This window comes from Panulirus ornatus, chromosome 46 (genome assembly GCF_036320965.1).
Source record: "Panulirus ornatus isolate Po-2019 chromosome 46, ASM3632096v1, whole genome shotgun sequence".
Lineage (NCBI taxonomy): Eukaryota > Metazoa > Arthropoda > Malacostraca > Decapoda > Palinuridae > Panulirus > Panulirus ornatus.
In genome coordinates, this window is record NC_092269.1 from 2,555,508 (window position 1) to 2,570,498 (window position 14,991).

Sequence of the window (14,991 nt, forward strand, 5' to 3'; positions counted from 1 at the left end):
TTTCCACCTCCAATTTGGTCTCCCTCTTCTCCTCGTTCCCTCCACCTCCGACACATATATCCTCTTGGTCAATCTCTCCTCACTCATTCTCTCCATGTGCCCAAACCATTTCAAAACACCCTCTTCTGCTCTCTCAACCACGCTCTTTTTATTTCCACACATCTCTCTTACCCTTACGTTACTTACTCGATCAAACCACCTCACACCACACATTGTCCTCAAACATCTCATTTCCAGCACATCCATCCTCCTGCGCACATCTCTATCCATAGCCCACGCCTCGCAACCATACAGCATTGTTGGAACCACTATTCCCTCAAACATACCCATTTTTGCTTTCCGAGATAATGTTCTCGACTTCCACACATTTTTCAAGGCTCCCAAAATTTTCGCCCCCTCCCCCACCCTATGATCCACTTCCGCTTCCATGGTTCCATCCGCTGACAGATCCACTCCCAGATATCTAAAACACTTCACTTCCTCCAGTTTTTCTCCATTCAAACTCACCTCCCAATTGACTTGACCCTCACCCCTACTGTACCTAATAACCTTGCTCTTATTCACATTTACTCTCAACTTTCTTCTTCCACACACTTTACCAAACTCAGTCACCAGCTTCTGCAGTTTCTCACATGAATCAGCCACCAGCGCTGTATCATCAGCGAACAACAATTGACTCACTTCCCAAGCTCTCTCATCCCCAACAGACTTCATACTTGCCCCTCTTTCCAGGACTCTTGCATTTACCTCCCTTACAACCCCATCCATAAACAAATTAAACAACCATGGAGACATCACACACCCCTGCCGCAAACCTACATTCACTGAGAACCAATCACTTTCCTCTCTTCCTACACGTACACATGCCTTACATCCTCGATAAAAACTTTTCACTGCTTCTAACAACTTGCCTCCCACACCATATATTCTTAATACCTTCCACAGAGCATCTCTATCAACTCTATCATATGCCTTCTCCAGATCCATAAATGCTACATACAAATCCATTTGCTTTTCTAAGTATTTCTCACATACATTCTTCAAAGCAAACACCTGATCCACACATCCTCTACCACTTCTGAAACCGCACTGCTCTTCCCCAATCTGATGCTCTGTACATGCCTTCACCCTCTCAATCAATACCCTCCCATATAATTTACCAGGAATACTCAACAAACTTATACCTCTGTAATTTGAGCACTCACTCTTATCCCCTTTGCCTTTGTACAATGGCACTATGCACGCATTCCGCCAATCCTCAGGCACCTCACCATGAGTCATACATACATTAAATAACCTTACCAACCAGTCAACAATACAGTCACCCCCTTTCTTAATAAATTCCACTGCAATACCATCCATATATATATATATATATCTTAACGCTACCTCGCTAACGCGGGAAATGACGAATAGTTTAAAAGAAAGAAAGAAATATATATACATATAAAAGAGTGTGTGTGTGTGTGTGTGTGTGTGTGTGTGTGTGTGTGTGCATGCATGCGTTAATATACGCTTACGTTTTCTCTCTTGTTTTCCTCCCACTTTCGAGGAACAAAAGATAAAATCCTCTTCTCCAGAAAACAAAAGACATTTCAAATATCAAAAAAAAACAATTCATCTTTCCACAACATCATCACTACCATCATCATCACAAACAGATCCCCGTAAAATGAAAATTAATAGCCATCACAAGGTAGTTACTCGCTTATATGAAAATAAATGAATAAATAAATACATAAATAAGGAAACATTATAATCGAGGGAGAAGGGTGAGAAATTTCCCCAGCCAGCGACGTCTGGCACCTGCCCACCTGGCGTCCCGCGTTGCCATGGCGACGGCGTCGGCCACCAGGTAGCAACAGCTGACGCCTTATGTTTACATTCTGCACAACCCCGCTTTAGTGACTCGGCGTCCGTACACCCGATGATCTTTGAGAATATCGATGACAAATGAATGTAAACAATATTTTGTTATCATTAGTCTGTTACCAGTTAAAGAAAATATAATCGCCGAGATTGTGTGATTTGGAAATTGTACCAATTCGTGGATTACAGAAATATGACTTAGTCAAATATATGGAAATGCAATGGATATAGATATTCTCCTGCTATGAAAATATCTACATATTTTCTTTTTTTGAGGGCTTCATCAATACTGCTCTGTAGTATGTAACAATATACCGATTGAATTAAAATCAGTTACATATATGTGATGTGATTATCACACGAAAGTGCACTTGGCAACTTATCGTGTTTCATTTTCCCCGTGGACTCATAGGAATATATATATAAATATGATCGCTGTTTCTCACGTTAGCGAGGTAACGCCAGGAACTTAGGAAAAAATAGCCGCTTTTGCTTTCAATCATTCTCTAACTGTATAAGATTCTTCGAGTTCTTACATCCTTGATGAACAGCTCGGCTCAAAACAATCAGAAAACCTTTCTACCTTCCTTACAGACATTATCATTTCCTTTCGTTAGTAAATGAATAAATGTAATTTAAAAGAAACTGAGCCAACGGTATCTGTAAAGATCATAAACGATAAAAAAAAAATTTCCCTAGTAATGCTCCTAACTCTTCCTTATCACATCCCTCCCGCACGTCGTTTTCTCTTCGTCTTCACGCACCAACAGGAACTCGCTCCGAGACCTTACGACTGCCGCAGGGCTGGCGTGGATGCCTGCGTTATCTGTGCATCTTCCTATTACCACGCTCCTGCCCTCCACTGCGCAGAGAGAGAGAGAGAGAGAGAGAGAGAGAGAGAGAGAGAGAGAGAGAGAGAGAGAGAGAGAGAGAGAATAAGTGATTTGCCTCCCTGGCACTACACAAAAGACCCGTACCTTCCTTATAGCCCAAGTTCTCACGATGGTACACGCCCCCCCCCCCCACACATTTCTAACTTCTAACCCCCACTTAATCTATTCTCTTCCCACAAGGACTTAAAGCCTCCACCTAACCTCACCGTCTACCAGGACACCCAGGACGCTCCAACACCCCTTCTAACACTTGATGGTCATCACAACTCGCTCTAACACCCCTTCTAACGCTGATGTTCATCCCGCCAACCACAAGAAACGGACCAAGACAGGAAGTTATAAGAAAACACATCAAGGAAAACATTTGCATATACATCATTTACCTATATATATAAACAGACCCGAACAGCTGACGTTAGTCGTTCTTTAACAAAGGCTTTTCCGATGACAGACGTAATCTCCGACCAGTGGTGAGCCAGCGGTACATACCATACAGGAAATCCAACTAAATCTTAAAAGGAAACATAATAAACATACCAGAACTGTGACGGGGTCGACACTCGGGCCTCCTGCAGCTCACACTCGCAAGATCCCGTCGTAAACAAAGTAAACAAAGCAGGAATCAATTCTTAAACCCCCTCCCGTCTCTCTCTCTCTCTCTCTCTCTCTCTCTCTCTCTCTCTCTCTCTCTCTCTCTGCCCAGCCACGAGTCTAAAGTAATGTACCCACAGTGGGGGATAAAAACAATATATACATATACATATACATATATATATATATATATATATATATATATATATATATATATATATATATATACAAACATATGTAACTTCCCAACCACTGCAACTCACGCGCAACAAATCAAAGAAAATGTTGATGATAAACGTAAACTTTCTAGCACGACGTTTTCTTTCTCGTAAAAATACAGCTCAGACTGAATCACTGGTTACCACTACTTGACAACACAAGGAGGAAAACAGACGTTACCCTAATGACCCCAATACTCACGAGGTGTTGTTGTGGGTTCGACCGGGAACTGAACAGTGTGTTCTTGAAAACATGTGTTCTCACGCGAAATCTGAATACGTTTCTTCAATTCCTTATTTTTTCATTTTTTCTTCACCACTCCTCCGCCAACGCATCGCGTATCGAATCTCGATTTCCATGAGAGAGAGAGAGAGTAAAAAGGGGCCAACGACCCGGTGTTATGTGTTGGGTAAACATGTACACAAGCACGCACGCACGCACGAGTAAACGCAGGCACAAACCACACACACACACACACACACACACACACACACACACACACCCCAAGAGACAGTTCCTGTAGGCTTACACACACACACACCCAGAGACACTGTATGTACGCTACACACGTCCCCAGAGACAAAGGAGACATACTGACGAAGCGAGGCTGGCAACTCTTCCTGTAGAAGGCGAGGCTGTGTGACGCATCCTGCAGGAGAACTTAAAGGATACGTCTACCCGTGTCCCATACAGTACGGCCTGGACCCGCTGCACGCGAGCGAGCGGGCGGCGCCTGCTGCTTCCCAAAACTGTTTCTATGTGGAGGACCAACCACACGAGGATGAGCCGTTATGACACACACACCTCCTGCTGCGGGGGGGGGGGGAGGTCTCCTGCTTCGTGTGCACTTCTGACGACGCGGTGGCTATTACCGATGAAGATGAGGATAAGGATGCTGCGGCAAGACCACACACACACACACACACACACACACACACACACACACACACACACACACACACATTGTAATACTCCATCCGCTGACGCCCATCAGCTGACTCCTGTTTACCCTGACCGGCCACCACATAAACGTCAGTCAGGACAAAAATACTGCGTAGATTTACATGACCGTAAACAAATACTAACACGGGCTTACAGTCTCCTTCGTCACCCTTGTCAAAATAAGGAAATTGCTTCGGAAAATAAGAAGAGAATTTATATATATACATATAAACGTAAGTTGGCGAATAAATTTCAGTCCTCTGTAACTTGATTAATAAGAGAACAGTCTTGTGTGTTAATCAGTCAGACGTGTCATTCTCGCTGGTTTACTATGCCATTCTATATTGCTTTATAAATCTGGTTCTGTAAACATAATGGGTGACACTCTACGTGTTCTGTGTGGGTGTACTACTGAACAGCCTCTCATTGGTATTTGGCTCTTGTTTTATTCCTTAAGGTCTATAACTAAAACCCTTGGTTTATATATATATATATATATATATATATATATATATATATATATATATATATATATATATATATATACGTCTATGTCGCCCCCAAGACGAGGCACAGTAAGCAAAGCTCTCCCTCACTACACTCCTCCACCACTCTCACCAACAAGGCTGGGTTCCGCGGGTGTCGCTATTGTGTGTGTCCTCTCTCTCTCTCTCTCTCTCTCTCTCTCTCTCTCTCTCTCTCTCTCTCTCTCTCTCTCTCTCTCTCTCTCCCAGGGGCGCCCCCCTGGCCCTACGGGTGGTCCCAAGCTTGACAGAATTTGTTACTGGTTCACTTACGCCCGACACTTGGTGGTGGTGGGTGAGGGGGGGGAGAGTAACGATCCCCCCCCCCCACACACAGACGCCCCTCTCACACGGGGGAAACTGAAGGAGGTGCTGGGGGGGGGGCCGAAATCCCCCCCTACCGTTTTCCACTTGTTTCCTACGATGGACGGAAGCCACCGACGGTCAGAAATAAGTCCCATGAATTATCTTCGCGTGGCTTCCGACCTCTGCTATCGACCCGCCATGACGGACATGGGTTCTCCCATGGCTCGCTAACCCCTTCTAACACCCATGATAATGACTCGTACATCATCCCCAAGCCACTATATCATCTCGCAGGGAGATATATCTGTACCAATACCCTAATCACCTCCTAATATTCAGGTCCCTAATCCCATTACCGGCACCCCTGAACACACACCGTGACAACACACACACACACACACTACACTACACCTTATCACACCTCATCCTACACCCTCTCGACGCACACTCGCACCTAAGGATGCATAACTCCACCCTCCTCCACCTCACTGTTCACGCCAGCAACACGTCCTTGGCTGGATCAGTGACCTCCCCACACCCCCAGCTTCATACATGCCTCTGTAATCGTCCCCATCTCGTTATTAGCACAGCCGCACACGCCACCTCTTTCCCTCTTCCCCGAGACGTGGGTTGACAACGTGTCAGCCAGCAGCACTCGGGTTTCCCCCGCCACTTCTCGTTTCTCTTGTCGTAAAGATGGGGGAATTATCTCCTCCCCCCCATCCCCCTACCCCCACTCAAAAGTAGGGGGAGGGGGAAACCTACGTAGGGAGTCATAGAGGAAAGGAAGAGAGGGAAGAGGAGGAAGGGTGGGTGGGTGGGGGGTGGTCAACACCGTTCCTGCTGTTGATGGAAGGTTAAGAAAAAAACATAAAGTTACTAGTCGGTGGAATGAAGATTGTATGTCGAGGAAGTGAGAGGAATTTTTTCGGACGCGACTCCCGCGGGACTCGGGCGGTGGAAGCGACCCTCTTCCACATCCCGGACTCGTAACAACCACTGCCTCTGTGCAGGGTAACGTGGAGGCGCCCGCCGCCGCGAAGCACCACGGGTAACAGAAGAGACCACTAACCATTATCTTACGACCGGGCCGATCACTCCGCTCCTCCGCTCGTATAATGGAGGCAACCGAGCCATCGGCCGTTTATCACGCGGGTCACGAAGCCATTAAAGTCGCATTCGGATTCGCACAGCAGAACGTTAATCATCCCCCCCAACGTCCGTTTTCTTACAACGGGAGTGTACCGGGCCCACGCCCGTTTTCTTACAACGGGGAAAAGTCTCACCCGTATTAGGCCAGTTTTCTCTGGGGCGTGAGGTCCCACAATGGCGCCAGCCCATATATCACGGAACCACCAGGCAACCAACCCTCACCTGCCGGGGTCCCAGGGAAGACCTGGGACACGAGAGGCCACCGTCACGGCGTACCGCAGGCTGGCCAGAAGAGAACCTCCCTCGTTTGAGTTCTTCCTCCTCCTCCTCCTCTCCACCTCCCATCTTCTGTTCCAACCACCACCCCCTTCTACCCCCCATCCTCTATATCAGCGAAGCATTTTTAAAAAAAGCTCTCTGAAGCTTCCCCACTGGAACTAAAAACGACCACAAGGGAAGCAGATGTTGAAAGAGAAAAAAAAATAATGATACCTCGTCTTTAAACACGTTAATTGGGGGTCTTTCCACACCGGCTGGGATTACAACGTAAGTCAGACCGACGCTCACGTAAAGGTACGTTGTATGGACGGTTCACCGTTTTCTTCTCCTCGACGATTTTCTCGATTGTACGCAAAGAACCGAAACAGACGGGGCTCCAGGAGGCGACTCCGGCCCTCCGGAACGTCTGGCAAACGAAACTGTTGTAAAACTCTTTCATTTCACACACACACACACACACACACACATTCCACACACTAATTCTCGATCATCCATTCCCGCAACGCACTCACAAGGACACACGCACTTTACCCAACAACGACTCTCCTTACACGCACTCAGGTCCCTCCAATAAACACATATTCTGGCCACACGTAACGTAAAACCTCTTCACAAACCCATCATATATCATCATTATCCTTGAACTGGTCATTAACGTCTGATATTCACCATTTCTTTAACTCAATATCTTCCATTTACACTTGTCTATTACCTTTCCAGGAATTCTACCTTCCTTGAGATGTCAGATTAGAATACGTGAGTCAGAATCCTTCACGTATTCATTCATGGTTCTGACTATACATACGTGCCCTGCGTATCATGTATGCATACATGTCCCTTTCCTCTCTCTACGCTTGTGAGGTTGTACGGCACCTGTAAGTATATATGTATGTATGTATGTATGTATGTATGTATGTATGTATGTATGTATGTAGGAACTTTGTGGGAAAGTTTAAAGACAGCTTTAAGTGATGACCACTTTCAGTTAGTTCATGCCACGCTTGGATGAAATATTCGCCACATCAACTTAAAGCCACACTCCACCCCCGTTGAAGACTCCGAGCTCCACCTCCGTTGAGACTTCCACACACACACACACTCCAGCCCTGTTGAAAACACCTTTCTATACCAATTACTCCATCGCCTTTGAAACATCCAGGGCATCCGTTGAAACACCACGCAATCCACCCCCGTTGAATCACACACTCCTCCACCCCGTTGAAAGACTACACTCTACCCCCAACCCCCGTTGAAAAGACCACATATTCCTCCCCCGTTGAAAGACACGACCAAATCGTTGAGAAATACCTTACACACCCCCGTTAAATCACCCTCCTCTATCCTCCCTCCCCGTTAACGCACCACCCCCCCCCCCTCACACACACACACACACACACACACACACACACACACACACACACACACACACACCTTTGAAACCCAATGTAGGGAGGGGCTTCCGTTAACATGCCGTTGCTACACTTCACCATCTGGCTCCCCCCTCCCCCCTGAATGACACTACTCAAAGGTGAAGATAAAGAGAATGGATGCCCTCATATATGTATGTATATATATATATATATATATATATATATATATATATATATATATATATATATATATATATATATATATATATCTTACCTGACTACATTCCAGGTATTTCGTACTCCACAGGAACCAACCAATAATAATGAACTTTCAAGCGTGAATTGGGGGCGAGGGTGTTCACTTTAAGGGTTATTTCCGCTAAATATTAAAGGTCGTCTTACTATTTACATCACACGTATTCCCAATCACACCTTTGTAAAAGACGTATTTTTCCTCTCTTAAATATCATGGTAAATACATTTACAGACTGAGGTGTATTTGGGTCCTCAATCATACCTTGCTTCATGTAAATGACTTAACCCTTAGAGCACTACTGTACGGCCCTTGGAAATCTCGGGATGACCTTTGACCCCTGGGTACGATGACATGACCTCACAAAGGCCCAAAACGACATCCTAATCAAGGGTGGTCAAGGGGTCGTATACAGTCGTGCTCGAGGGCAGTGCCGTCTTGCTCAAGGGTTGTATATGAATATAGTCGTGATCAAGGGTCGTATATAGTCGTGTTCGTGGGTCGTACCGTCGTATTCAAAGGGTCACACATTCGTGCTCGTGGGTCGCATATTTATGTTCGTGGGTCGTACACCGTCGTGCTCAAGGGTCGTACACCGTCGTGTTCGTGGGTCGTACCGTCGTGCTCAAAGGATCGTACAGCGTCGTGTTCAAGGGTCGTAAACCGTCGTGTTCAAGGGTCGTACACCGTCGTGTTCAAGGGTCGTACACCGTCGTGTTCAAGGGTCGTACACCGTCGTGTTCAAGGGTCGTACACCGTCGTGTACAAGGGTCGTACACCGTCGTGTTCAAGGGTCGTACACCGTCGTGTTCAAGGGTCGTACACCGTCGTGTACAAGGGTCGTACACCGTCGTGCTCAAGGGTCGCACACCGTCGTGTTCAAGGGTCGTACACCGTCGTGTTCAAGGGTCGCACACCGTCGTGTTCAAGGGTCGTACACCGTCGTGCGCCAAGTTATTCGCCAAGAATATTCACACAGCAGGTACAGAGGGGAAGGACTAGGGGGGGAGGGGGAGGGGGAGGGGGGGTACACCACACCACGGAATCAGGGGTTCGAATCTCAAATGAGACGAAGGTGATCCGTCTGTGGGAGGGTCGGGTTCCCCATGATTCAGCCGCGAGAGCTGGTCAGGTCATCTCAACTGACACACAGGAGTCACCTCACGACATGACCAATGTCAAGAGTAATTCATATCATGTTATCCCCCTACCAACCTACACACACACACACACACACACACACACACACACACACACACACACGCACCGACCTGTCATGTCATTGCGAGCGAATTACTTAAGTAGTCACTTCAATGGTAAGGCTTTAGAAATGACATTGACGTCATAAATCGAAAAAAAAAATCATGTCTCTAAGTTCGCCCAAGTATTGACACTCGTGTCATTAACATGCCTCCGTAAAGGTAATCATGTCATCTAAGTCGGCCATGTACGAGCGATCATGTCACCATACAGGCTATGAACACCACTCATTTCACCCCGTGTGTTACGGAGCACTAGTCATGTCATGTCATGTCATGGCATAAAATCACCAATACTGTCACGCACATCATCACCTCACACACGTGTCATGTCATCAGCATCATTATACAAACACTCATGTCAACACACCACTGACTGACTAACTTCGCTACATTCATCATCACGTCATGGACAACCTATGCAAATTCGAGGCGTCCTCACAACACTGTGCTCATGTCAACAACATTTCAGTCTGGCTCATGTCATATCCTGGCAGCCTCATGTCAACAACAACAACTGCGATCAAAAAGGCATTTCAAATGTTTCACAATTAGTTTATGATCAATTACATTTGAAAATGCTAAAAACTATTACGTAGGTCATATTATACCTTTAAATATATTTTTTCTAATAAATATACAATACTTTCCCAACATTACCTTTAAATGAATTACAAAAACACGCATTTAAATACGGTAATTTAAAAAAAATGATGACAATGACACATTTCTTCTCTCCATTGTTTACATGCGAGCAGCGTTTAAATACCCGTGGACATTTAATCCCAGATCCCCATTAAAAAAAAAGGGTTGTCATCCCATTTCGCTTCTATTTCACTATATCCTTCACATATATATACATATATTTTTTCAAGACGAAAGAAACGTTTAAATGAATAAAATTAAATAAAAAAACTTACCTCCAGCATCACCCATGATGGAGTGGGAGATGAATTATTAATCCAGACTCAAACTTCAGTGGATCATTCAACACAACGCAACACCTTCCCACTCTGATAGCAATTTAATCCGCGACTTCAGGCAACACATGAGTAACACAATGCACAAAATATTTATGATAGATTAAAACCTCTTTTTTTTCTTCTTCTTCTTCTTCCCTTAAAAAAAAATATATTATATATTGATGATTAGGTACTTATATATATATATATATCTATCTATTTCAACGACAGGCCACAGACTCACACACTGGCTTCTTCGGTCTATCTATCAAATGCCAAATTCTCTTCTGGGGTCTCGTCCAAACACACGTGTGTTCTGCGCGAGCGCCGACCAGCGTACCTCTTCTCTCACCGTCTCGACTGATACTAGTAGTTTTACTCGCATCACATGTTGACATGTATCACCCGCTAGCCTCGGCGCAGGCTCGGAGAAACGCTCCGCCCAATCGCCGCGCCGCATCTCCTCCTCGGGGACGCCCATTGGCCCTCTCCCCGATCCTGGACCAATGGCGAGGCCGCCTCCGTCCGTCTGGCCGATCCTGCCGCTGCGTTCAAACGGAGGCGCGGGAAACGGCGCGGTTGCGTATGCAATACGCCATGGCGGCGGCGTATGTGACTCACGCGTCAAGAATAGCAACAAAGGAGCCTTAATGGAGGGAAGGACGGGGTGCCTACATACATGATGCTCAACACAACATGGCAGAACTACGTGTACATCTTGTGTATTGTATAACATGATGGGGAATATGTGACTTTTAAATGATGAATGATAAACACAGACGAACACACACACACACACACACACACACACACACACACACACACACACACACATACACATTCACGCATACAATAACAACAATAATAATAATAATAATAATAATAATAATAATAATAATAATAATAATAATAATAATAATAATAACAATAATATAACAATATCAACAGGATTAATAACAATAATAATAATGATAATTGTGATATTAACATTAATAACAATAATAATAATAATAATGATAACAATAATAATAATAAAAATAATAATAATAATAATAATAATAATAATAATAATAATAATAATAATAATAATTATCATACAAAATCAATATATCACAACCATTATCATATAACCTATCATTATTATCCATAGTTATCATTTAACAACTTTGTTAACATCAATAACATTTAACCCATCTCATCAGCCACTGACCCTGAACAAGATAATATCAAACCCATAACATAAATGTTGTCTCATCTACACTTCAATAACATCTCCCTCTACATCTTTCAAACTTACATATCTAAGAACAAAATAATCGATTAAATCCATAATCATTCAATCATACACACACAGAGATACTGTATTTCAGTGATAGCATGTGTGTTGTTGGGTGCGTGGCCAGAGATAAGGATAAGGTGGAGGAAATCTATAGATAGTGTAGTGGGGAAAATACATCAACACATGAGGGTGGACAGGCGGGCCCAAGTGGGGGCCCAAGTGGGGGGGAGGGGCCCTGAGGGTTCTCATACAGTGGGGGAACTGGAAGGGAAATAGTGGTATTGAGAACCAAGGTCAGATCAAGAAGGAATATTGATCATATATTGACTATGATAACAATGTGAACTTATGATCAATATTCGACAAATACGGCATTAAATACAAAGTGTTTTGGGCACATTTGAAATATCCTTCTTCTAAAACATGTTAGTTCTAACACCTTCTAACCCCACCACTGTAACAGAAGTACAAACATCCTTTATCTAATTTCTCTAACATCTTAACGTTACAGTAAGTTAATATTCCAACACACGCTGACCCCCTTAACTAGTTCAACTACGCCTGTTACTGCATGACACACTTGCCAATTGTTTGAGAGTCTGCATGCAAATCAGTCAGTCTGCTTCCTCTCTCTTATCTCTCTCTTATCTCTCTTATTTGCAATACGATATCCTATTATGTGTTTATATGGGGGAGGGGACACAAAACTGCTGGCAACGGTGAGAGTCAAGGTTACTGAAATGGAAATATGAATGTATATACTGAATGTGTATAGTGAAATGTACGTAGTTGTGAAAGCACTCCCTTTAAAATTCGTAGATACTTTTCCTTGTATGTGTGTGTGTGTGTGTGTATGTGTGTGTGTGTGTGTGTGTGTGTGTGTGTGTGTGTGTGTGTGTGTGTGTACGTTGGTGTTTTAATATCAAATTTGTAGTCGTTCTGTGAATACATTAAATGATAATCATAAACATCATAGACAAATAATATACCAATTTAGTTTCTTACACAAAAACACAAGATAAAAAATGTTAGTAAAAGTAAACTGGTTATAAAACTTGTTTATGTATATATATATATATATATATATATATATATATATATATATATATATATATATATATATATATATAGAGAGAGAGAGAGAGAGAGAGAGAGAGAGAGAGAGAGAGAGAGAGAGAGTTAATTGGGCCAGACCTACGAAAGCAGTCTCTCTCTCTCTCTCTCTCTCTCTCTCTCTCTCTCTCTCTCTCTCTCTCTCTCTCCTATCACTAGGCAGGGTGGGTTCACAACTCGAGGCGAAAGTATGAATATAATCGCATCCCTCCTACCCCCCCACCCCCCACCATCCAGGTATTTGGCAACCCGCACGGCTGCCCACGCCTTGACCCGCCCACGCGCCACGCCCACCGCCCACACTTCTAACCCCTTCCCCCCCCCCATTCCTGGCTGGCGGGACAAGACATTAACAGTTCTAACCATCCAAATTCCACATCAACTATCATAAAGATATAAACATCCATCTATATACATTCAAATCCCATCTGGTTCTACAATATATAGCTATATTACAACACAAAGTAAACACTTATGGAAAAATATACATGATTATATTACTCTCTGTTCGTTCTACTGACAAAAAAATATATATATGTATTTATCAAAATCACAACTTATATATATAAATATATCATATATAAATATATATGAACACATAGCGGGAACATGATAGACGCATGAAGCTCCGTGCACCATAATTAAATTAAACGCTTCAGTAAAAACATGACTTTTTAATCTCCATAATTTACTCAACATCAAATGCAATTTATTCAAGAAAATAAATAAATGAAAATCATTCAAAAACATCGCCATCTCCGGTGTTGCCGCCTGGTGAGCATCGAAATTGCAGAAGTGAATTCGACTTGTGAATTGTGCACGACGGTACGACCCCTTGAGCACGACGGCACGACTCCTTGAGCACGACGGTACGACCCATTGAGCACGACGGTACGACTCCTTGAGCACGAGTGTCAATTTCTACATAATCAACGCATTTACAACATCATCAATTCAGGTAAGTTGTGAATCCACAACCAGCCCGGCCATATCACAACACACATAGGATAACCTCTTAACAACCCGTCCAATACAACCATCACATTATCTCCCACTCCTGTATATCAACATATCTTTAAACCCAATCTCAAAAACACCATTTCTCTTAAATCACAACCACCCAATTAAAAGCTAATTTCTTTTTTTTTAATATAATCTTTATCACAGACATTTGAACGCCTCTCAACACTTAAGTAATGTGTGTATAATTTCCCCCACAATTCATCATACAGTATTCACTATATTTCATCCCAAATGTTTACGATCGTCTGTGTGTCCGTCACAACACCCCCCCCCCCTCCCCCCCGGGTGTAATTTGCCGGCCCCCCCACCCCCCCTAATTACTCTCGACACTCATCAAGATTAAGAGCGAGGGACGATCAATCGCTCCCGGGGTTGTGAGGTTGTGAGGGAGGGAGTTGTGAGGGAGGGGGTTGTGAGGTTGTGAGTGAGGGGGTTGTGAGGTTGTGAGTGAGGGGGTTGTGAGGCTGTGAGGGAGGGAGTTTCCCGGGGTTGTGAGGTTGTGAGTGAGGGGGTTGTGAGGCTGTGAGGGAGGGAGTTTCCCGGGGTTGTGAGGTTGTGAGGAAGGGGGTTGTGAGGCTGTGAGGGAGGGAGTTTCCCGGGGTTGTGAGGTTATGAGGAAGGGAGTTGTTATAGTGATGATGGTGAAGAAGGATCGGCTCTGATAGTGAACTTATCGATCGTGATGGTGAGCGTTGGCGGTGGTGAAAATGACTGAGTCATGGAAATGATGGTGATGGTGATGATGATGATGGTGATGGTGGTGATGGTGATGATGGTGATGGTGGTGATAGTGATGATGATGGTGATGATGGTGATGGTGATGGTGATGATGTGGATAGTGAGGAGAAAATAATGTACCCCCCCCCCACACCTCCACCCCACATCACAGACTGAGTGGGGTCGATCGATCGGGAGAGAGAGAGAGAGAGAGAGAGAGAGAGAGAGAGAGAGAGAGAG

At 44.2% G+C, this 14,991-nt stretch overlaps 1 protein-coding gene across 10 annotated transcripts in view; it reads right to left on the bottom strand.

Moving 5' to 3' along the window:
• The window catches only part of LOC139763049 (ras-GEF domain-containing family member 1B-like), a 731,513-nt gene that overhangs the window by 532,894 nt on the left and 183,628 nt on the right, over positions 1–14,991 (bottom strand). For 2 of the 10 annotated variants that reach the window (XM_071688623.1, XM_071688620.1), the window contains exon 1: positions 10,578–10,983. The exons of the other annotated variants lie outside the window; for them this stretch is intronic. In XM_071688623.1, coding sequence (XP_071544724.1) covers positions 10,578–10,593 — 16 coding nt within the window. In that variant the 5' untranslated portion in view covers positions 10,594–10,983. Of the gene's footprint in view, positions 1–10,577; positions 10,984–14,991 lie in introns of those variants that run through there. 10 annotated transcript variants of the gene reach the window in all.